The 23834-nt window shown below is 36.9% G+C and overlaps 1 protein-coding gene and 1 pseudogene across 4 annotated transcripts in view; one reads left to right on the forward strand and one right to left on the reverse strand.

The window, feature by feature from the left end:
* Nucleotides 1–492: 492 nt before the first annotated feature.
* LOC125872511 (CRM-domain containing factor CFM2, chloroplastic-like) lies at nucleotides 493–2954 on the reverse strand (annotated as a pseudogene).
* A 44-nt stretch (nucleotides 2955–2998) lies between these two features.
* Nucleotides 2999–23834, forward strand: part of LOC125872042 (uncharacterized) — a 64549-nt gene continuing 43713 nt past the window's right edge. For 2 of the 4 annotated variants that reach the window (XM_049552699.1, XM_049552700.1), the window contains exons 1-12: nucleotides 2999–3151; nucleotides 3228–3413; nucleotides 4204–4293; nucleotides 5008–5081; nucleotides 5178–5333; nucleotides 5909–6104; nucleotides 6186–6241; nucleotides 6886–6940; nucleotides 7014–7070; nucleotides 7197–7298; nucleotides 14924–15004; nucleotides 15580–15632. In XM_049552699.1, coding sequence (XP_049408656.1) covers nucleotides 3047–3151; nucleotides 3228–3413; nucleotides 4204–4293; nucleotides 5008–5081; nucleotides 5178–5333; nucleotides 5909–6104; nucleotides 6186–6241; nucleotides 6886–6940; nucleotides 7014–7070; nucleotides 7197–7298; nucleotides 14924–15004; nucleotides 15580–15632 — 1211 coding nt within the window. In that variant the 5' untranslated portion in view covers nucleotides 2999–3046. Of the gene's footprint in view, nucleotides 3152–3227; nucleotides 3414–4203; nucleotides 4294–5007; nucleotides 5082–5177; nucleotides 5334–5908; nucleotides 6105–6185; nucleotides 6242–6885; nucleotides 6941–7013; nucleotides 7071–7196; nucleotides 7299–14923; nucleotides 15005–15579; nucleotides 15633–23834 lie in introns of those variants that run through there. The other 2 variants (XM_049552701.1, XM_049552702.1) reach the window with 2 other exon arrangements.

Raw genomic sequence — 23834 nt, forward strand, 5'->3', positions numbered from 1 at the left:
TTTTTTCTTAGATGAAGTAATGAATTATTAGTAGGAGCATCAAAATGATGCAAAAGAAGTAGGAAAATGGTGAAAATTGAAATCTTAACTCAAAAATTAAGGAGCTGACACCAAAGTAAGATTTTACTCCCAGCAATCACAAGATCGTGTCGTTGTCACTCTTCATAACATACTTAGAGAGTGCTTGAATGCCTCCATAATTTTGAACGAGGGGCGAATTTTTAGAATCTGAAACAGGCTCATTAATTTCCATCTTTATCAGCCTCACAATTGCTAATTACAACAGTAGAATAGTAAGTAAAACATTTATCATCAAAGCAGAGTTATGTACAGATTTAGAATGAAATTCAAAACCAAGACACGTACGCGTTGTACGTAATGACCCAATTTCTAAGAACTCATCTTCCCTGCTATATAAAATTTGCTCTTCTAAGGATAAAATTTTAAAGTACTTGAGTTTATCTACTAGTTAAGTTATCCTGTTGCCTCTGCTAAAAAAGCCTTGCACTATTTGTCTTAGAATTTCCTCCACATGTCTCTACTTTGCTCGGAGGGTTCCGTAGTTTCTATCTTGTCATATGTAATAAATACATCCCTCCAGAGTCATACTGTATGTTTGCTTCTCTCTCATTTCTCTGTTTTGTCCATGCCATTTTAAATTCTCAGTCCATCGTTGATCTTGACAATCCTTACTGTTGTAGCATACTTTTTCCAAATTTTAGTTGATATTTTGCAGTAAAGGAAATATATGCTATAGATTCATTTCCTTCGTGCATAGTGAAACCATTTGGTCATAACCCTTATTAACACAATGATCGCATAACCCTTATTAACTCTCTCAACAGCAACTAGTATTCCCCCACTCTCTGCCTCTTAACATCCTAGCTATATGGTGGACCTCTTCAATGTTTTTCCTCCCTGTTATTACCTTCACCAATTCCCTATACTTCCAATGAAGGTCCATGTTCTCGTCTGTTCCATCAAAGACGCCTACCTGAGTTTGAGCAGAAAAAAACATTAGTCAACTTCCATAAATGTGTTGGCAAAAGAAATAGGCTTTAGGCTTGCAGTACAGGGGCACTCACCAAGAAGTAAGAAAGGCTTCATTCTCAAGCCAATCTTCCTCAACATGAATCTTTCCTCTTCAGTTATTCCCTCTTTATCCATATCAGATTGTTGTGGCACCTCATCCTCCTTAAGCTCCAGAAGGAGCTTCTCTGCCTCGGCATTATTTTCCAATGCCTGACATGAAAACATAAAACATTCAAACATAAATATTAGAATCTGCAAGAAAGTTTACAGAAGCAACCATTATGAACACATGTAGTGGTTAATTTATCTGCAGTTCTCTTGATAGCAGCGTCCATGGAAGTAAGTTCATTTTTTTCTTGGATACCTTTCTGGTTATTTCTGTGTGCATGTCCATCATCAGAAACACTTCCCGTAGTGGATTGTTTCCTTTCCTTAGCATTTGCTACTGATGAATAAAGCCATTCCGCTTTTCCACTTCAAAAACTTGCTTTCTCCGTTCTTCAATTGCTGAAGAGACTGCAGAGGGCAAGAAGTCCTTCCCTTGATAGATGACAACAAATTCCCTATCCCTCGAGAGCAAGGTTTCTCCAGTCAGCCACTGCAAAGTTTACTTTTATTTGAAACACAATAGGATAAGTTTTACAAAGTGTAGTCAGTTTCTAGAAAAAAACAAAAGTATTTCATCAAAGGACTAAACTAATTTCACAAACCTTCAGCTCTTCTGCCATCTGTTCACTGTTAGTGTTCTGAACTCCTTTTTTAACAGAAACTTTTGCAATTTCACATTTATCCGAAAGCTTCACAATTGCAGCAGCCAATCCTTGGAGTTTTCTGTTTCTTCCTGATAAAAATACATGAGCAAGTATAACAAGTGTTTTCTAGTTCAATAACAGTCTGAAATCAGATTAAACTTACCTAATACAAATGGCAAGGCAAAGGTCGACCAAGTCTCCTCAGTGTTATCATTTCATCATTTGTCAATTTAGGTTTTACTCCATAAGGATGTAGACGGAAAGGTCTGTTGTACCCAGCGACTATAGCTAGCAAAAGATCTGTATTGATAGGCAGTGGCTCACAACCCCACCAATCGGTAAAGCAAGGACCAAGTCCTTCCAGCAACTTATCTGTTTCTTCAGTATGTTCTGCCTCTCGAGGCAATTCAAATCGGACTCTGTCTGGAGAACCTACCCCTGCATTACATGTGGAGGAGATTTTGTGTCTGATGCATCAGATTTTACCGCATCAGTCATATGCTATTCTGTACCCATGAGCAAGTCTGGGGTAGCATCTTGTGCACTGCTATTCTTGAAGCTATTTTCAGAGAAATAAGGATACTTTTAATCAGCTCCTCGATACAAAATTGTATTACTTCCAGATCTCCAGATAACAAGACCTCAAAACTGATTATTTGTTATCTCGATTTGAATTTTTTGTTGAGGTGGAGTCTTTTTAACTTCATACATCCTTGTGCAATAAACTTGTTCAGAAATTAAAATACTAAGATAACTATTCTTATTGAAGTCATGGTGTGCTTGACAATGTTATGTCATGAAAAAGTTAAAGTTAGTTTAGTTGTTACCTTCTCAAATAAAAAGTGTAAAGTTAGTTCTAGTATGATAAAGTATTTGCTCGGTTTGACTCGGTTTGGTTCGGTTTCGGTTTGGTTTTGTACACCCCTAATTAATATGTTTTGCTTCAAATGTTTAAACCCTCATTTGTTTTTAGTTGTGAATGTATTTGCGGTGTCGTTTGATTTCTTTACGGTTCATTCTCACTTTTGTCAAAGTGGTGTAAATGTAATCATAAGTCTTGACTATTTCCTCTTTATTTTGATTCACTGCTTCAAACACAATAGATGTGTCTAATCTTTGTTCTCGAGTGTCTGGATTGGTGTTCGGGGTTATTTGAAGTTCCAAAATCATGATTTAAGATCATAATTTGTACCTTCACGTGTTTGTTTTATTAGGAGAGATAGAGATAGATAGATAGAGAGAGAGAGGGGGTTTCAAAAGAGATGGCTTTGATGGCAGTGTTGGAGTCAGATCTTCGAGCTTTATCAGCAGAAGCTCGCCGGCGATATCCTGCCGTCAAAGATGCTGCCGAACACGCTATTTTGAAGGTTCTTCTTCATATTCATTTTCAACAGCAAATTATAATGATAATTGTTTCAATTTTAGTTTGTTGCATATATGCAGTTAAGATCTTTGTCGAGCCCGAGTGAGATAGCACATAACGAGGATATACTAAAGATATTTTTGATGGCCTGTGAAGTTAGGACTGTAAAAATGAGCGTCATTGGACTTTCTTGTCTGCAAAAACTCATTTCTCACGATGTAGTTGCTACTTCAGCTTTGAAGGAGATTCTCGACACCCTCAAAGATGTAAGTTCACATATATTTCTCTACCTTTTCCCTGTAACTGGATATAAACAGGTGCCCCATTGACCAATTGCCATAACTTAAGATTGCTAGAGCAGTCAAGTCCAAGGTAAACATATAAACTAGAGCTCACAATCAGTTAAATCTTCATAGAAGTGGGGTTCTCTTGAGTCAGTTCATCTTCATTGCAATATATCTATAATTGATTTTGGGTCCCCTCTCCAAACTTTTGAACCTTGTCATCCCTAGGAAGCATGCTGCTTAATCTCTCAGAAGGAGCATTTTGAGCACCTAATGTAACATGAAAGGAAGCCCCTTCTCAAGATAAAAAGAAAAAAGAAATTTCTGGATAAAAAAGGTATTGAAAGCAAATTATGCTGGATTTCAGGTAACCTAAAATAGTATACCTACTAGTCCTTCAAGATGGTCTAGTGGTTTGGACTTGGGACTTCCATGTTGGAGGTCTCAAGTTCGAAACCTCTTGCCAGTAAAAGCAAGGGGTTTGCCTTCTGGGTCGAGCTCGTCATACCAGGCTTGCCTAGTGCGGGTTACCTCTCCTATGTGGTTTGCGAGCTATTGCATAGGAACGGAGGTTTTTCCCTGTGCGCACCCAAAGGGTAGTGGTTGCGGGTTTCTCTTGTCATAAGAAAAATAGTATACCTGCTAGTTCTTCCCATGCTATAATACTTCCGAATTAGAAACCAATGCCGGGATTCTTCAAACATAACAAATTGCTTCTATACTCTATATTTGCATCATTTAAAAGCTGCCTCTTTTCTAAATCTTTTCACAGCACGGGGAAATGGCTGATGAGAGTCTTCAACTTAAGACCTTGCAGACAATCCTCATTATATTTCAATCTCGTTTACAACCTGATAATGAGGTAATTGTTTATTTCTTGCCTATCTTGATTATGATAGTAATTAGTTGGCTGTTCCATGTGTTTTTGAGATATGGCTGAATCAGTGCTATAGGACATTGAACAACTAAGTGATTGCCTGAATCTACCGAAGCAGAAAAGTGCAAAACTTCTTATTCATGTATGCTTAATCTAGTTTTGTATGTTCCTTGAAAAGAAAAACTGGAATTTTGTCAGACTTTTGAGGGCCTGTGATGGACAACAATATCCTTTGTGGGCACCTTCCTGTTGCATCTGATTTGTGAATGTTGACTCCATGTCTAATATCTTTAATTTTCTGTCTTATGTGAGTGGCAGTATTATAAAGCACATAACTTTGTTCTAAAACCTTTATGTGAGTATGGAGTCTTGCTCAGAACTTATGTTCATTGTTAATGAATTTAAAACATTTGTTTGATTGTGAAACCTGATATGTAGAAGTTTGTATAACAGAAATAACATACAGCTGTATATTAAAGAATGATAAAAGCCTAGGTTATAGCTAGTGAGTATGTGATAGCATGTAATGGAAGGAAGGTAGGGAGAGAAATGAGGGGAAGCAACCTTAAGAAAAATCCTTCTTCTAATTCCATCCACAGTTCCCAGTTTTCTCTTAAGGTGGGAAATCTTATTTTAAGAGAATTGTGGTTGGTCTTCCTTTTCGAACTGGATATGCATTAACTTTTCTATAACTTTCAGGAATACACTGCTCAAGCTCTTGGTATCATTCTTCGCCTTCTTGAACACAATAGATCCTCTGATAGTGTGCGAAAGTGAGTTTAAAGGGTGAAAGTTCAATGCATTAAGTTGGCTGTTCCCTTTCTATGTCCTGTTTCATTTGGGTGCTCATACTTTGAAAATTGTTTCAGTACTGCTGCTGCAACTTTTAGGCAAGCTGTGGCATTGATATTTGACCGCGTGATTTCTTCTGAGTCACTTCCAGCCGGGAAATTTGGTTCTGGAGTGTACATTTCTCGTAGCAGTTCAGTTACTAGTGATGTCAATCGCAATATAAATCATCTAGAGTATGTACACATCCTGATAACTTCTTTTTTTTCTTTCAATGATAAGTACACGTCCTGATAGTATAATGAATTTAGTTTTTTCCGTCCTCTTCTCTGCATGTCCAACAACTCATTACTATATTCCACTCATGGTGATTCAGCAACTTAATAGATGTCTATTGGGTGGTCTGGCCCGTCTTTGCTTCTTGAAGTTGAACATACCTAGTATTTCCTACTGCGTTAACTGTGTGTTATATTCCCACTGTCCATGCCTGCGTAGTTAGTCATTATTAGTACTGCACCTACACTAATCTATGAGTGATCATAAAGAACTCTATTTGATTAAATCTTATATTTCAAGTATTTTGCCTCAAGGACATCTTCTCCTCTTGTTGTACTCTTCCTTCTTATTGACTAAATCTTCCTTTTTTAATGAAAGATCATTTTTTTCTGTGCAAGCTATGCTATTCTACTGGCATTCACGAAGTTATGTTAGTGGTTGATCTAGTTGGGTAGTTTAAAGAATTTGCGTACTTGTCTTATGAAGTTTGATGTTATGATTTACGAATTTCAATTTCCGCGACATACTTGAACAGGTCATTGGAGCAAGAGGTTTGTTCTGGAGGTCCATCACTGATGAGGGATATCCTAACTAATTCTGGAAAGCTCGCACTTCGGTTGCTTGAGGACCTGACAGCTCTTGCTGCAGGTGGATCTGTATGTGCCACTATGAATGGTTCTTCTTCTTGTTTGAAAGATAATCAAAATCTTTGGACTGTCTCCTTTCTGAAAGTGATCCATTATAATTGTGCTTTCCGTTGCAAATTTAAGTGTTAGATTCCTCCCTGATATTATGTTTGTTTTGTACTTCAGGCTGTTTGGCTACGTGCCAGTTCCATTCAACGGACATTTGCACTTGATATACTTGAGTAATGATCTAACCTTTTAGATATTATTCTTCTGTCCCCTTATATATGAATTCTACTTGATGCTTGTGGAGTGTATCACATGAATGTGTAGCATTATAATAGTTACCTCTTCAAAAAATTGCTGTACTTGCTAAATTAAGCTTGTAAAAACTGTTACTTGTTCAACTTTTGAGTAATACATTAATTTCCTACATACCCTAACTAGTGGAGTTTTGAAAGTCTTGCCATTCTTTTCCCAAATACATATCATGATTGAGTTATTGACATAATTTGTTATGTGTACATTATACATATATATATACACACACACACACACACACACACCATGAAATTGTGGGCCAGCTGATGCATGTTTCTAAACTCTGTGGATAATGGTTGCGTTCCACATCCTTCTGCACTTAGTTGATTGATTTGATTGTCCATGGCTGGAGAGCCTTGATGCTATATAAGAGTAGGCCATGCTTTAGTCTTTAGAGCATGAGCTAAAGTAGCAGCTGTACTATTTTATCCAGCGTTTGTAGGAGGAGGAGGCAACTAAACATGTTTATGTAGATTGCCTGAATGAGTCTGAAAGAGTTTGCTGTAGAAGTTGACTAACTTATATAATAGTTTGGTTTTTCTTATGTTGCTTTATTTCTTTTCAGGTTTATTTTATCCAATTATGTGGTGTTGTTTAGAGCGTTGGTTCCTTATGAAGAGGTACAGGGATATCGCCTTTTGTTCTAGTTGTATTGGTTTTATCCATTCTCAATTTGGTAACTTCTAATTGCAGGTACTCCGTCGCCAGATATGCTCACTTCTGATGACATCACTTCGTACTGATACTGAGGTGATAGTTCTTCCATCTGGAATTTAGTCTCAGTGAAGCAGATTTAAGCATACACTTTGAACTGCTGTCTTCACAAGAATCTGCTTCATTATTTTCTTTGTATCTTATACATTCTCCTGTGAGCAGCTTGAAGGAGAATCTGGAGAACCTTATTTCCGGCGTTTGGTGTTGCGTTCAGTAGCCAACATAATCAGGCATTACAGTTCTTCACTTATAACTGAATCTGAGGTAGAATTTTAACTATTTTATGACCTTTGCTGTCCCCTATAGTGGTCATCATGGATTATTTCTGAGACGAAATTCCATCTATGCTGACAAACTATTCGCCTTATGTTAAGAATATTCTAAAGGTCATTATTTATCATTTTTATTCTAAAATAAGAATATTGTAAATGATATTGTGTATCAATTAGGACTAATCCGTATTAACCAGATTGAGAGCCTGTTTGGATTGGCTTATTTGAAGTGTTTTTAAAGCCAAAATAGCTTATAATCCAAAATAGCTTTTAAGCACTTTAGGAGTGTTGGAGTAAATTAAAAAAGTGCTTATAAGCACTTGGTTTTAAAGCTAAAATGATAAAGTAAGCCAAAAACCATAAGTTAGGATTTCTTACTTGGCTTTTTGCCAGATTCATCTCTGAAAAGAGAAACTTTCTAAGAAGATCAAGGGGTATTAGAAAAATCTCTGATGTCATTGAAAACTTGAAGCTGATTGATGTACAACTTGAAGACAACAATTATACTTGGTTTAAAGGGGATAATCAGGAGATAGCCTCTAGGAAATGCCACTGCAGAGGCTAAAATCTGACCACTCACCTATTGTATTACAAGAGGGAGGGTGGAACAAGAACAAAAGCTACTTCAAATTTTAAAATTGGTAGCTTGGCACAGAAGGATTTAATGAGAATTAAGGAATGGTGGAGCTCTTTCAACTCCACTTGAAAACCGAATTTCATTTTTGCATCCAAGCTTAAAGCTCTAAAAACTAAGCTTAAAGGAATGGAACAAGAGTGAACAAGGAAACCTGAGAACAAGAAGAAGGAATTTACTTAATAAACTAACCGATTTGACAAAATAATGCAAGAAAGAAGGCTTACCGAAGAGGAGACAGACTGGAGGGCAACAAGTTTGTTGGAGTAAAAATGAAGAAATATCTTGGAGGCCAAAGTCAAGGTCATTGTGGCTAATAAAAGAGGGTGATAGAAACACCAATTTTTTTCACAAAATGGCAAATGCACACAAAAGGTACAACAACATTGAACAACTCATTATTCAGGGAGAATTATCTCAAGATCCAGGAAGAATTGAAGGGGAAATTGGGAATATCACAGAAAGTTATATTGTGATACCACAAGCTGGAGACCAGCTTATTTGTTTCCTAATTGTCCCAGACTAACAACTGAGGAAAAGGAGATGCTACGAAGGTTTTTTGAGGAGAGTGAAGTTCTGAGATGTCTAAAACTATGTGCAACAGCCAAAACACCCGGCCCATATGGCTTCACAGTGGGTTTATTCATAAAATATTGGGAGATTTTGAACCAAGACATCATGCTGACCTTTCAGAATTTCATGAACACGAAAGGTTTGAAAGAAGTCTTTTATGCCACTTTTTAAACTCTCATTCCAAAGAAAGAAAGAGCCAAAGAGTTGAGGGATTTTAGACCAATGTATATAAAAGTTATTTGCCAAAGTACCAGCAGAATGGTTAAAAGCGGTGATAGCCAAGTTGATTGATCCACAACAAATGGCCTGCATCAAAGGTAGACAAATCATGGATGCAGTGCTAATAGCTAATGAAGTTGTTGACTCTAGACTAAAGCAGAAAATGCCTGGAATCTTGTGTAAGCTAGACATGTAGAAGACGTATGACCAATGTTAACTTGGAGTACTTATGGGATTCTATGAGAAGAATGGGTTTTGGCCAAAAGTGGATACAATGGGTCAAATACTGCATCTCAACGGTAAGATTCTTAGTGCTTATCAATGACTCATCGGCAGGATTTTTCCATGCACAAGTGGTTTAAGACAAGGAAATCCTTTGTCACCCTTTCTCTTCTTAAATAGCCATGGAGGGTCTTAATAGCATGATCAAAACAATAAACATGAATGGGTGGCTCAGAGGGTTTGATGTGGCTAGAAAGAAAGGAACCTATAGATAACTCACTTGCAATATGCTAATGATACTCTGCTACTTTGTGATGCTGGAGAGGATCAACTCTGGACCCTTAGGGTGATTGTGGTACTTTTTGAAGGGATTTCTGGGTTTCACATCAATTGGAGGAAAAGTTTTCCTATATCCTATTAATGAGGTGCAAAACATGGAGATTTTGAATGCAATCCTAGGTAGGGAATTGGGGAATCTACCCACCATCTATCTAGGGATGCTCCAGGGAGCAAAATCACAATCAACTGAAATATGGAATAGTGTAATTGAAACATGTGAAAAGAAATTGGCAAGATGTAAGACTCAATATCTCTCCAGGGGAGCCAGACCAACTCTCATCAACTCAGTCCTTGATTCACTCCCAACCTATATGATCTCTGTTTTCCCCATTTCAGAAAGGGTTATTAATAGATTGGACAAGATCAGGAGGAAGAGACGGAAACAATGAAAGGAAGGGTTATAATCTGGTCAAATGGGAAGCAGTGATAGCTGGGGAAAAGATAAGGGGAATTGGGAATCAAGAACTTGAATTTCCAAAGCAAGGTCTGTAGAATGAAGAGGTTATGGAAGTATAGTAATGAGAACCAGACTCTATGGAGGAATGTTATTAATGTTAAGTATGATGAGGAAGACCACTAGTTGACAAAAGAAATAACGACACCCTATGGAGTTAGTTTATGGAGGTCTATCAAAACATTATGGAGGTCAACATTATGATTAAAGTGGTAAACAAAGCTAAAACTGATTTTTGGAAAGATGAATGGCATGAGACAGGAAGACTGGAAAATTTGTTCCCAATATTTATGCATTAGTCTCTCATCAACAAAATACCATTGGATAATTTTGGACACCCTATGGATGGAGCTTCATCTTCAGAAGACATTTAAATGACTGGGAGATCCAAAGAGTTGTAGATTTCATTAGTACCATCGAACAATTCAAGGGACATAGGCAAGTCAAGATACCTTATGGTGGAAAGGTAATAAGAAGGGCCAGTTCAAAGTAAGTAATGCTTACAGGTGAAGGAATCAAACACCTCACTACATAAGAAACTGGCCATGGAAAGACATTTGGGAAAACAAAATCCCACACAAAGTGGCCTGCTTTATCAGGAAGCAAGTCTCACCCAAGATAATCTGAAGAGGAGAGGGATACCACTTTGTCCTATGTGTTTTTTGTGGGGAAAATACTGACCAATAATCCAATCAAGTATGTTTGTGGAGAAAATACTGACCAATAATCCAAAAAAAAAAATACTGACCAATAATCCAATCGAGTATGTTTGTGGAGAAAATACTGGCCAATAATCCAACTGAGTATGAGACATACAATTAACCATCTATTTTTTCATTGCAAAGGCACTGGACAACTATGGAGGATTTTCTTTTAAATCCCAAAGGCATCTCATGGACTATGCATGAAAAGATTAAAGAAGCAATGCAGAGTTGGGAGAAAGCTGGTGTGCAAGCCAAAAACAGAGATATATGGAGAATAGTCCCTGCAAATCTAGTGGACAACTTGAAAGAAGATGAATGCTAGATGTTTTTATAGCATAGAGAATAGTATGCAAAAGATTTAGCTAAACTGCCTTTTGTTTTACTATGTTTTTGGTGTAATCAAATTTATTCAAATGACACTATCTCCATAATTGATGTTCTAGAATCATTTTAGATAGGAGTTAGCAGGATTTTGAAGTAAATTTTGTAAATATGGTTTTCAGTACAACCTATGTACTGTTTGTGAGAAGTATACGTAGTTACATGTTCAATTTTTCTTTTATGATAATTAAGGAGTATTGTAAATTACAACTTTCATTCAATAGTCATCATATATCATTCACTCAAAAACACATGCTAAATGGAAAAAGACGTAACTATGTTGCGAATTGCAATCAAAACAATTATTTCGACAGTATGATTAGACCCGTGTAGAGCATGAGATTTCCTTCTTCTAGTACTACTTAAACGTAATAGCATGACAGAATCATCATTTAAGTTTTGTCTTAATATTCTTTCCCATGTTCTTTGTTTCTCACACCTTAAAAGAAAGAGAAAAGGATAATGTTGATATTGGGATACTTCGGAAAACCTAAAAGAGAATACAAATATTGATAAAGAAACAGAGAGTATACAAAGTGAAAGGAAGTAGGATAAAGAAAAAAGGGGATAGGAGAGCATGGAGAACTAAGACCATCTCCAACCCCACTCTATTTTACTCTCCATTCTCTATATTTGGAGAGTAAAATAGAGAAAGGGCTCTCCAACCACCCTCTAAATTACTCTCTATTCTCCATTTATAGAGAGGTGAATAGTAGTTCTCCAAATTTGGAGAACTACTATTCACCTCTCTATTTCACTTTTTCATTATTTTATTATTATTTTCTATTATTTTGTAGTTAACATATTATTTTTCATATAATTCCATTAATTAAATATCTAATATTCATAATTCTTTTTTAAATGTAACATAATATTTTTTAAAAACATTATTTAATATATACTATTTTAATTTCAAATTAATAGTATTTTAATTTTTTTTTCTAATTTTCGTGAATAATAAAATTTTATTTTATTATTAATTTTCATTATAAAGAATACGCAAATTTAAAATGGCAAGATGAAAAAATTTAATTTAAAAATACAATACATGATATGATAATTTAAATACAAGATAACAATACAATACATAACATAATAATTTAAATACAAGATAACAATACAATACATAACATAATATTATACATATAGAACGTAAGTTTTGCTTTTTACCATGGGATGGATTTCACTTTATTTTTAACCATTGGATGAGATTTTCATCCTTATCTCAAATTTTTTTTTAGATAAGTAAAAATTATCTATAAATATTAATTGGATAGTGTAATCTTCATTTTCACCATGGGATGGATTTCACTATATTTTTAACCATAGGATGAGATTTTCATCCTTATCTCAAAAAATTACTTCTAGATAAAATAAAATTGCATGTAGATAAATAGGATAGAATGTAATTTTGATTTTTACTATTGGATGAATTTCACCATATTTTTAACCGTAGGATGAGATTCTCATAGTTATCTCAAAGTTATTTTAGATAAAAAAAATTATATGTAGATATTAATCGAGTAAAATTTATCCGCACATAATGTATACAACAATCTAATACATGCATCTCATGTGTTTGAATTAATAATTCATTTTACGCAATTTTAATTAATTAACTCGTGTTTTACTTTATTACGTAACAATAAAAATTGTATTCGTTTAATGTATACACCGTGTGGATAAGATTTTACCGTATTAAGATAGAATGTAATCTTCATATTCACCATTAGATGGATTTCATCTTATTATAAACGGTTGGATGAGATTCTCATCAGTACATTTAATATTTTTTAGATAAAACATTACATATTATATAATGAATACCATTTACCACTTGAAGTCTGCACATTCATTTCATTTCAAAACATATTAAAGTAATTTGGTTTGTCCTTTGAAAATGAATTTCAATCTTGGAGATTGTTCTAATAATAATGATGAAGATTTTTCTTCTTCGTCATCATCTTCGTTAGATTTGGATTTTTTTCCTAGTACAGAACACCATGATAATTTAATAAATCAACTACGTATGAACAACTACATGTTCCAACAAGTTCTACAAAACCATACTAATGAAGTTTTCATAGGTGGCTCCATTCCAGGTCATGTGGTAATCAATCGTGATCGTGAGGCGGCAGATGATAATTTATTTCGTGATTATTTTTCAGCCACACCACGCTTTAATGATGCAATATTTCGCCGTCGTTATAGAATGTCCCGCAATTTGTTTCTTCGTATCGTTGATGCAATTAAAGATCACGACACGTACTTTGAACAACGCATTGATGCACTAGGTAGATTTGGATTATCTACTTTGCAAAAAATTACTGCTGTGTTTAGAATGTTGGCATATGGTTTGCCAGCGGATGCCACTGACGAATACGTGAAAATTGGAGAGTCAACTACGATTGAAAGTATGAAGAGATTTTGTCGAGCTATTGTAGAGGTTTTTGGTGAGCGATATTTGAGATCACCAACACCTAACGATGTTGCGAGGCTTCTACACATTGGTGAGCAACGTGGTTTCCCAGGAATGTTAGGTAGTCTAGATTGCATGCACTGGAAATGGAAAAATTGTCCAACGGCATGGGCTGGGCAATACGCAGGTCGTAGTGGATCACCAACAATTATTCTTGAAGCTGTTGCTGATTATGACCTTTGGATATGGCATGCTTATTTTGGTTTGCCTGGCACCAATAACGATATTAATGTTTTAGAGTCATCACATTTATTTTCCAATCTTGCTAGCGGTATTGCGCCTCCCGCCCATTATGTTATTCAAGGAAAAGAATACGATATGGGTTATTATTTAGCTGATGGTATATATCCTAAATGGTCTACAATTGTTCAAACTATTCGTGATCCTCATTCCCAACAAAAGAAATATTTCGCGATGAAACAAGAATCGTGCCGAAAAGATGTTGAACGTGCATTCGGAGTTTTGCAATCACGTTTTGCAATTATTGCAGGACCGTCACGTTTTTGGAGAAAGGAAGTGCTACATGATATAATGACTACATGTATTATACTGCACAACATGATAATTGAGGATGAACGTGATCTTAATGCACCAATTCAAGATGCCATAGAGGCTCCAACTCCAACTATTGAAATGGTGGTAGATGAAAATCTCCGGTTTGAACAATTTTTAGCTAGACATAAAAAAATTAAGGACAAAAATGCTCATTTTGAACTCCGTAATGCATTAATAGAGCATTTATGGGAGCGACGTAATAATTTTAAAAATTGAGTGTTTATGTAATTGTATGTCACTTTTATTTGAATTTGTCCCCTAATTTATGTATTATATTATATTTTCTTGCAATTTATGTTATTTAAAAATTTAGAATAAAAAATAATTTTATATCACGTTAAAAATTATATAAAGTAATTATTTGGGAAAAAAAAAAAGGATTTATAGTATGAAATAGTAAGAAAATAAGAATGAAATAGAAATAATAATATAATATTGAGGAGAGAGAAAAAGATTCCTTTTTAGAGAGTAAAATAGAGAATTGGGTTGGAGTTGGTTGTCTGAAAAAATAGAGAACTCTATATTTGGAGAGTAAAATAGAGGATTGGGTTGGAGATGCCCTAATGTAGAAGATGAGTGGCAAGACTTTGATTTTCACCAACTTGCAATATATATTCTATAATCATTAAGACTGTCCTACAATTGTGATGCATAATGTTAGATAGGAGGAGAACGATGAAAGTGAATTACAATTAACCTTAGATTCCTTATTGGAAACAAAAAGAACTTTGAACCCTAACCTAAATCTTGGTAAATCTTTTTGATGAAGTATATTCTTAAAAGATTTGTGACGTGTTAGTACACAAACTACGAGTACTTGTATTTCTTTCTTTTGTTCTCTACTCCATGTTACTATAGTACACTTTTTTCTCCTCATTCTCTAGTTTCGCAGAGGGCATGCTTTATCTAATGCCAAATTTATTAACAAATCTCCTGATCTTTTAGTCTTGCTTGATTTAAGATATTTTGCTATTTATTTGTTATTTCTGATTGGCAACTGTATTTCCTATTTATGAGAATCTTGCACCACTAAACTAGTCAATCCTCTTTTGGACAGGTATTTCTCAGCATGTTGGTGAGGGTTATATCTCTAGACCTACCATTGTGGCATCGCATTCTTGTTCTTGAAATCTTGAGGGTATTTTCGGGATCTTATTTTTTGGAATTATTCTCCTGTAGTTATTGCTTCCAACCTTTACATTGAGTCTACAAAGTAGTCAAGTGAATACTAAGGGTTCGTTTGGTAGAGTGCATTAGCAAAAATAGTTCATGCATTAATTGTGTATTAGTAATCCCTTGTTTGGTACACTTTTTCTTGCTATGCATAACTAATGTTTGCAGTTATACACTCTATTGTGTATTGAAGAGTGTATTACTAATACCATGGATTTCTAGGTATTAGTAATGCAAAGAAGGGATTTAATACATCATTAGCATGGTTAAAGACACAATTACCCCTTAAAAACACTTTTACATCTTTTCCACCTAAATTGTGGAGAATACTTTTGTAAATAAATATTTTTATACAATGCCTACTATTTTTAATACACCAAACCAAACAATGCATAAGAAATAATCTATGTATAGCTAATGCAAGTATAACTAATACAAGCATTACTAATACACTCTATTGATCATTATTTTTATACACTCTACCAAACGACCCCTAACTATTTTCTAATCTAATTTATAATAACTTTGCTTATTTGACAGGGTTTTTGTGTGGAAGCACGCACTATGCGAATTCTTTTCCTTAATTTTGACATGTAAGCTTCCTCAACTTATGATGATTGGATTTTTCTTTGTTGATAATTTTTTGGATGAAACATAGGTTTTGCAAATAATTATTTTTGGATGAAACCTACTTTGTGCCGATAATATGATCTTGTTGGTTTTTTTGGGTACTTGTTAAGCATGCATGATGCGGATGTGTGGGCACACTAGTAGAGATAAGTTAAGGTACAAAGATATACGACACAAGGGGGGAGTGGCCTCAGTGGTGCACAAAATGCAGGAAGCGAGTCTGAGATGGTTCGGGCATGTAAAGAGGAGCACACATGAGGAGGTGCGAGAGGTTGAGAGTGATTGGTCTAAGGAGAGGTAGAGGTAGATCGAGGAAGAATTCAAGATGGTGATTAGATATGACATGATGCATCTTCAACTTACCTTGGACATGACCTTAGATAGGAAAGCGTGGGGCTTGAGGATTATCCTAAAGGGTTAGTAGGTAGTTATGCGATTTCTCTCTTTCCCGTGGGAGAACATGGTTCTAACTTAGAGCACCTTGTCTACTCCCTCTTCCAATTATCAGTATCATTATTATTATTGTATTATATTACTCTATTCTTCAATTGTATTACTACTGTATTTGACCGTTGAAATGTTGAATTTGATCCTCCTTATTAATTTGTCTCTAAATCCCAGCCTTCTCTATATCAAGCTTTGCACATAATGCTTGGGTCCTCAGTTTTTAGTCTCCATCCAGACCCTCATTAGCCACCCTTCATTGGTTGTGGTTGTTTCATCAATTATTTGTCCGTGCTTAATAAAAGTTCTCTGATAATTAGTGACTAGTTCGCCAGAAAGGTTTCTGTGAGCAGCTTGGGGACTATCATATAAAATCTGTCAATAAGACTAATTGGCCTATAGTCTCTAAGCTCTATTACCCGTTTTTGGGTATCAAGGCAATGAAAGAAGCATGTCTAACCAAGTGACATTGCTGATAGAAATGATTGAGTGCCCCCATCACCTCAGGCTTGATGTACTCCCCATGTTTTGTTGGAAAAAAACCATAGTGAAATGATGATAATCTAGGCTTCGAGTAAAAGAATCAACAAAGTTATGGATGATCTCCTGATAGTAGTACAAGCTACTAAGGAAAGGTTATTGGAACAAGGAGGTCTTTGGAAAGCATAGTACAAGAATCAACAAAGCTATGGATGATCTCCTAATAGCAGAACAAGCTACTGAGGGAAGGCTATTGTCTCAAATTAAAACGAACATGACCCTACAATTAAAACTAGAGATTTAGAACCTAGCAAAAGCAGGGGAAACTTCCTGTAGACGAAAATCTAGGTGTTTGTGGTTGAAGGAAGGAGATAGAAACACAAAGTACTTCCAAAGGCTAGCCAACTCTTATAGGAGGTACAATCACATTGACAGGTTACAGGTTGGTTATAACTTGATTGAAAGGAAAGAGTAGGTGAAAGAAGTAATTCTTGATTTCTATCAAGATTTATATGCGGAAAATGAACCCCAAGGCCCATAACTTCTTTTGAGGGTTTAGGTGGCCTAAGCACATGTGAAAAAAATGCTCTAGAACAAACTTTCAAAGCATAAGAGATTTTGAATGCTATCAATTATGTGCTCCGCCTAGCGCCAGATGGTTTCTCAATGGCTTTTTACTAGAAGTGTTGGAATTTTATCAAGATGGATATTTTGGGTACCCTCAATTGCTTTCACAGTAATTGGCACATGGTGAAATCCATCCATGCTTCTTTCATTGCACTTGTCCCTTGAAAGGAAGGTGCAATAGAACTTAAAGATTTCAGACCTATTAGCCTTTTGGTAGTGTTTACAAGATCTTGGCCAAAGTGCTTGTTGAAAGGCTAAAGAAGGTGATTGGAGGTCTCGTCTCCGGTTTTCAGAATGCCTTTGTACAAGGAAGGCAAATTTCTGATGCAACTCTTATTACCAATGAAGTTTTGGACTGAAAGAAAGAAGTGGTACCTCTGGTCTTCTTTTTAATCTCGATATAGAGAAAGCTTTTGATAAGCTAAACTGGTCATTCATTCTCTCAATCCTAAGGCAGATGGGGTTTTGGAGAAAGGTGGATTAGATGGATCAAATATAGCATATCCACCGTAGAGTATTCTATAGTGGTAAATATTAGTCATGTGGGATTTTTCTCTCTTATGAGAGGCATTAGGCAAGGTGATCCCTTGTCACCTTTCTTATTTATTCAGGTTATGGAGGGGTTAAGTAGGATGTTAGAAAAGGCCAAGCAATTACATTAGCTAAGAGGATTTATGGTGGGAAATGGTTCTGGTCTAACAGTTTCTATATCACATCTCTTGTTTGCTGACAACACACTAATCTTCTATGAAGTTGGGAAATCCCAAGTGCAGTACCTTAACCTCACTTCTATGCTTTTTGAAGCCATGTCAGGACTCCACATTAACATGTCTAAAAGTATTATCTATTGTTAATGTGGCCCCTAACTTGGAGAATTTTGCTGACATCATGTGTTGCTCAATTGGATCTTTTCCCACAACCTATTTAGATACCATTGGGTGCTAGTTACAAATCAGTTGGGGCTTGGAGTGGTATTGTGGAAAAGTTTGAAAGACGATTGACTTCCTGGCAGCAATAATATCTCTCACAAAGGGGCAAGGCTAACACTCATCAATAGTGTCTTGGATAGTATTTCCACCTATTTTATGCCCCTCTTCCCCATGCTAGCTAATGTGCAAAATCATCCTGAGAAGATTAGGAGGGACTTCCTCTGGGAAGGAAATAATAAGGATTACAAATTCCACCTTGTGAAATCGGCCAAAGTCACCATGCCAAAGTAGTTTGGAGGCTTAGGGATTAAAGACTTGGCATTACATAACAAGTGTATGCTAATGAAGTGGCAATGGACGTACAATTAGGAGACAACAGGTCTATGTAAGGAGGTGATCTAAGCAAAATTTGGTAGCACTCGTCACTGTTACTCTAATGAAGTCACAGTTCCTTATGGTACCGGGGTCTAGAAAGCTATAAGGAAGTTGTGGGAAGTGGGGAGCACATCTAGTTTTGGAAAGACACTTGACTGGGAAACGTCCCTCTTATGAATGCATTTCCTAGAATATTTCAGATCAGGTGGGGTGTTAAAGAATGACAAAAGTCCCACATCGGTGGTTAATGAGATGAGTGGACTCCTTATAAGGCTTGGGCAATCCTCCTCCCTTAGAGCTAGCTTTTGAGGTGTGAGTTAGGCCTAAGACCTAATTTAACATGGTATCAGAGCAGGTCCCGTCTCACCCGATGTTGGGGCCCCCAAAATCAAAATTGCCCATGCACCAGATGCTAAGATGCACTGGGCGTGAGGTGGGGTGTTAAAGAATGACCAAAGTCCCACATCGGTGGTTAATGAGATGAGTGAACTCCTTATAAGGCTTGGACAACCCTCCTCCCTTTAAGCTAGCTTTTGGGGTGTGAGTTAGGCCTAAGACCTAATTTAACAGCCGCCAATCCAGGCTCAACCATCTCTCAGTGTTGGGAAGATAATGTTTGTTATGTGACTGTGGGAGAAATCTAATGACTGGGAGTTGGAAGCATTTATGGCCCTCATGGCCTCCATCCAGACCAACTCAGTCCACAGGCAAACCAGGGATACTCACTTGGGGGGAAGTAAAAGGGATGGCTCCTATTTGGTCAAAGAAAGCTACTTACATCTAACCTCAAGGAAGACACTTACTGGTCTGTGGCCTTGGAAACTTATTTGGAGAACTAAGATGCCTCCAAAAGTCATATGTTTCAGCTGGGTCAGTCTTAATGGTTCTTGCTTAACACATGATAATATTATGAGGATGAAGTTTCGTTTAGCCAACAGATGCTACATGTGCTCATGCAACCCAAAATCTATCAATCACCTTTTTCTTCATTGCGGTGTTGCCACAGACCTTTGGAACATGTTCTTTTCTCTCTTTGGTCTGGCTTGGGCCATGCCAGGCTCTTTGAGAGAGGCTTTTGTGTGTTGGAGTTCCTGGGAAGTCCATCAAAAAGATTTGGTCTTTGGTTCTTGCTTGTATTTTGTGGTGCTTATGGATAGAGAGGAACAAAAGGTGTTTTGATAGCATCCCAACTCCCATTTCCTCTCTTAATGCTAGTTGTTTGATTAATCTTTTTAGTTGGATCAACCACTCCTCTGTCATTACTGATGAATCTTTCCTAGAATTTATTAGCTCATAGATCTATGTTGATAGTTGTGATAGCTTTTTTTGCCTTCCCGGGAGCTGATAATCTCTTTGTAATTCTTGCATCTTCTGGATGTTTTTTGCTAATGATATCCTTCTTATTTCATAAAAAAAATAAAATAAAATAAAATCTAGTCTTGGAGTCTTATCTGGAGCACATGATTGTATAACAGTCTCCACTTCCTCTTCCTTGAGGTCTTTCTCTAACATCTCAGACACTTTGGCTACTTCATCAAAGTCCGCATTAGGTCTCCACACTGCATTCTCAATTTGCAAATTCTGAGAGTAATTAATAATCTCATTTTAGATGTATACCTTGTCTTTTATTAGTTTATTTTCCTTTTTAAGCTTGTCGATGTTGTTGAATCTTCTATGTGAATTGGCTATTGATTGAAGGTACTTTGTGTTTCTGTGCCCAACTCATCTACCTTATCCCCTGCACATCAGAACACATAGTTTTTAATCTCCTGCTTTTCAAATTGGGCTTGCAGAGCTGCATTATCTTCTTCATCAATCCTGGATTGACCTCTGGGGTTGAACTTCGGTCTCCAGACTTCTGTCTCTGTGTAAAGTTTTTGGTAGAAAGTAGTAACTTCATCTCTTATCTCAGCCGGTTCAGTCACATTGGAACCAATGATGATCCGTTTATCAATGTTGTTATACCTCTTGTGACAGTTAGCAGTTCTATGGAAGAACGTTGAATCTATGTCCCCTTCTTTGAGCCACAGGGCCCTAGATCTTTGCCTCCAAGCCACTTCCTCTCTCCTGGCATTTTCTTCAAACTTCACTGTTAATACTACTCTTAAATAGGACTCATCATCTGATAGGATTCTCTGATCTTGTATCAGGTCCAACTCAGTTAGCTGGTTAAGGATGCTTTGTTTTTGCATACTTAGGTTGCCATGTACTGTTTTACTCAATTCTTTCAACTTGACTTTCAGTAACCTCAACTTACTAGCTAAAATATAATCCGGTCTTCCCACATATGTTATACATTCCACTTTTCTTCAACTCTTTCTTTAAAGTCTTGAGTTTGCAGCCACCAATTCTCAAACTTAAAATAAGAGGTTGATCTCTCCCAATTACCACATTCCAACAACAGTGGATTTTGGTCGGAAGTTATTCTAGGTAAGATTGATTGTTTGATCTTTCTAAAGGCTACTTCCCATTCCTGAGATATCAGAAATCTATCTAATCTTGCTGCACTATCATATCCATCCCCTTTCCTCTATGTGAACTTTCCACCTACAAGAGGTAAGTCTTGCAGTTCCATGTCCACTATAAATTCAGAAAATTCTTCCATCTCCTTGTTGAATTTGTTGCAGTTTTTCTTCTCAAATGGAAATCTCACTACATTAAAGTCCCCAGCCACCACCCTAGGTCCATTAATTAGCCCCTCATTGCCCCAAACTCTCCCATACTTCTTCTCTTTCTTCTCTACTATTTGGGGGCATAGACACCTGAAAAATGCCATCCCAAATCTTGTGCTTTCCCCGTGAACTTACAAGTGATGTTGTAAGCCCCTACTTCACATACTTCACCCTCCCATGTACTACTATCCCATAAGATAATGATACCACCTCTTGTTTCCCGTGCCTCTAGTTGTGCATATTTCACCTTCCTATTTGCCCACAAATCTTTTACAATCCCACTTATATCTCCATTGATTTTTGACACCCGGAAACAATACACATCTGCCCTCCATGTATTCATCATGTTTTTGATTTGCAGCCTCTTACTTGGGTCATTGAGGCCCTGTACATTCCATGAGACTATGTTAACCTTCATTACGATCATCTATAAAGCATCCCCCCCACTCCTTGTACCATAGCTCACAAAATTACTCTTTGGTTCCAAATTCTTAACTTCTTTCGGGACCTTTCCTACTGGAGTTATAGGAACTATTGCTCCCATCCCCTTCTCAATAGTTTGTCTTTTACTATCGATTGCCATAAAGAGGTTCAAAGCCACCTTTTCTCATCCAATGAAATGTACCCTAAATTCTTTGCTGAGTCTGATTATGTTTTGTTGGACCCATGAAGAAATTTCATTCTCCGCTGATGTATCAGTTCCATGCTCATTAGAGTTCAGTGGTAAAATATCTTTAATTGTGCCTTCCCCCTCCGCCTTCTGATCCAATTGCATGTCGCTTACTGTTTGTATCTCTTGATCTGTTCTTTACTCTATTTGGATAATGGACATATCGTCATCATCACTCAGGTTTGGGACAAACTCGAGATTGTTTCCCTCATCTTCCAATTCAAGTGGAGTTAGGGCACCTTCTCTGCCCTGTTCTATTAAAATTTTGCAGTTTGCTTCTATTTCATCACGTAAAGGGTCAGAAAACCTTTCACTGTCACTAGGCTTCTTTTTTATTAGAGCTGCATCTTTATTCGTTGCTTTTCTGCTCTCCTGATCTCTGTTGGACTTGTTTGAAATTCCCGTATCTTGATTTCCCAGTTCCTCATATCTGTTATTTGTTGTTATACGAGATAGGTTTGCTTGTATCTCAATGTTAACTATGTCAAGACCTTGGGCTGGATTATTCTTCTGTTGTTGCCTTTTTGGGCCTGAAAAATTTGGGCCCAAATTTTCCTTTATCTTAAGCTGGCCTACTACAGCTGATTAATGCCCTTATCCTTTCCTGTTTGTCTCATGTGTAGAGTCACGTGATCTCCAATTCAAATTTTCACCAGCTGTCGATGTACTCATGTGGTGGTCTGACTCTTCCATAGATTTTAACACTAAAGGGGGAAAGAAATCCTTCTTGCCCATCGGTCCATAATGTTGTTCCTCTCTCTTCGTCGCCTCCTTTCGAAAAGTCACCGGCGCTTCACACCAGGTCGGCATTGTATACGTAAAACCCTCATTGGTGACTTAAATCTCTTTCGAAACCATCTTCCCATCACCCTTCACTTTGATGCGTGCCCAGTGCATGTGATTTTTGAGGGTTGTTTCCGCCTCTGCTTCGATGAAACCCCCCATTGATCTCCGATAAGCTTGAAGACTTTATGGGACCATAGGTTTAGGGGTAAACCCAAAACTCTTATCCACACCTAGTCTCTCACTACAACTTCCGGCCAACAACCTGTGATTGGACTCCACCACTCTAGGTTCAGATGCATCTTCTTCCAGGCCCATGTTCCTGCCATGACGTGTTCTGCAACCACTTTTGTGGGTAGCTCGAACAGGAAGTGCCCGTCGTTCATGGCGAAAACGCTAACTCCTATGGCTGACTTCCAAGTGTTGCAAACCCACCTTCTTACATCATTGAGGATTGGTATCTCTCAAAGTGTGCTCTGGAATTTACCGACAATACATCTCTTGAGGAGATTTGTCTACGATGTTGGTGTTACGTTCGCCACATTTAGGCGGTCACCTTCCACCAGTATGTGCGTCTTATTCGTGGATTTTGTTGTCCATCTGTTGTTCCTTACTGCCTCCTGAAAAGATACTCCCAGTGCCTTCCCTTTGTTAGTTTGTGTTTTCTGCTCTGTTATAGGCTTATAGGTGAATTTTGCTATTTTTTGAGCAATGTTTCCCCAACTTGTGTTGTAAGATGATTCCGATGTAATGATGACCGCTTTATTTTGTCCTTGAATAGCAATAAAACTGATATATCTGCCATTTTCATTGTATTTAAGGGTGCAAAAGAAATCTGAGTACAAGTCCTTTACTTTACATCTTTTGACAGAGTCCCCTTGGACCTTCAACGCCTCAATAAATACTGAAATCAGCCATCTCAGGACTTTAATGCTAATCTTTACTCTCCTCATTAAATTCCTGCTACGTTCAGTCCACTCGTACCATGTTTCTGCTCCGTCTTTACATCTGGTGATTTCGTAAGACTTGAAACCTGCGTTATAAAAGATGGTGTTGCCCCCCATTGACATGATTCCTGCTAAGGCTGCTGGAAAAGGCCCCCCAGGATGTGATGAAGTACGACTTTATGTTGAAAGTTGGCTAACCTCGAAAATAACATTTTAAGGCTAAAACATCACTTACTTT

This window comes from Solanum stenotomum, chromosome 8 (assembly GCF_019186545.1).
Source record: "Solanum stenotomum isolate F172 chromosome 8, ASM1918654v1, whole genome shotgun sequence".
Lineage (NCBI taxonomy): Eukaryota > Viridiplantae > Streptophyta > Magnoliopsida > Solanales > Solanaceae > Solanum > Solanum stenotomum.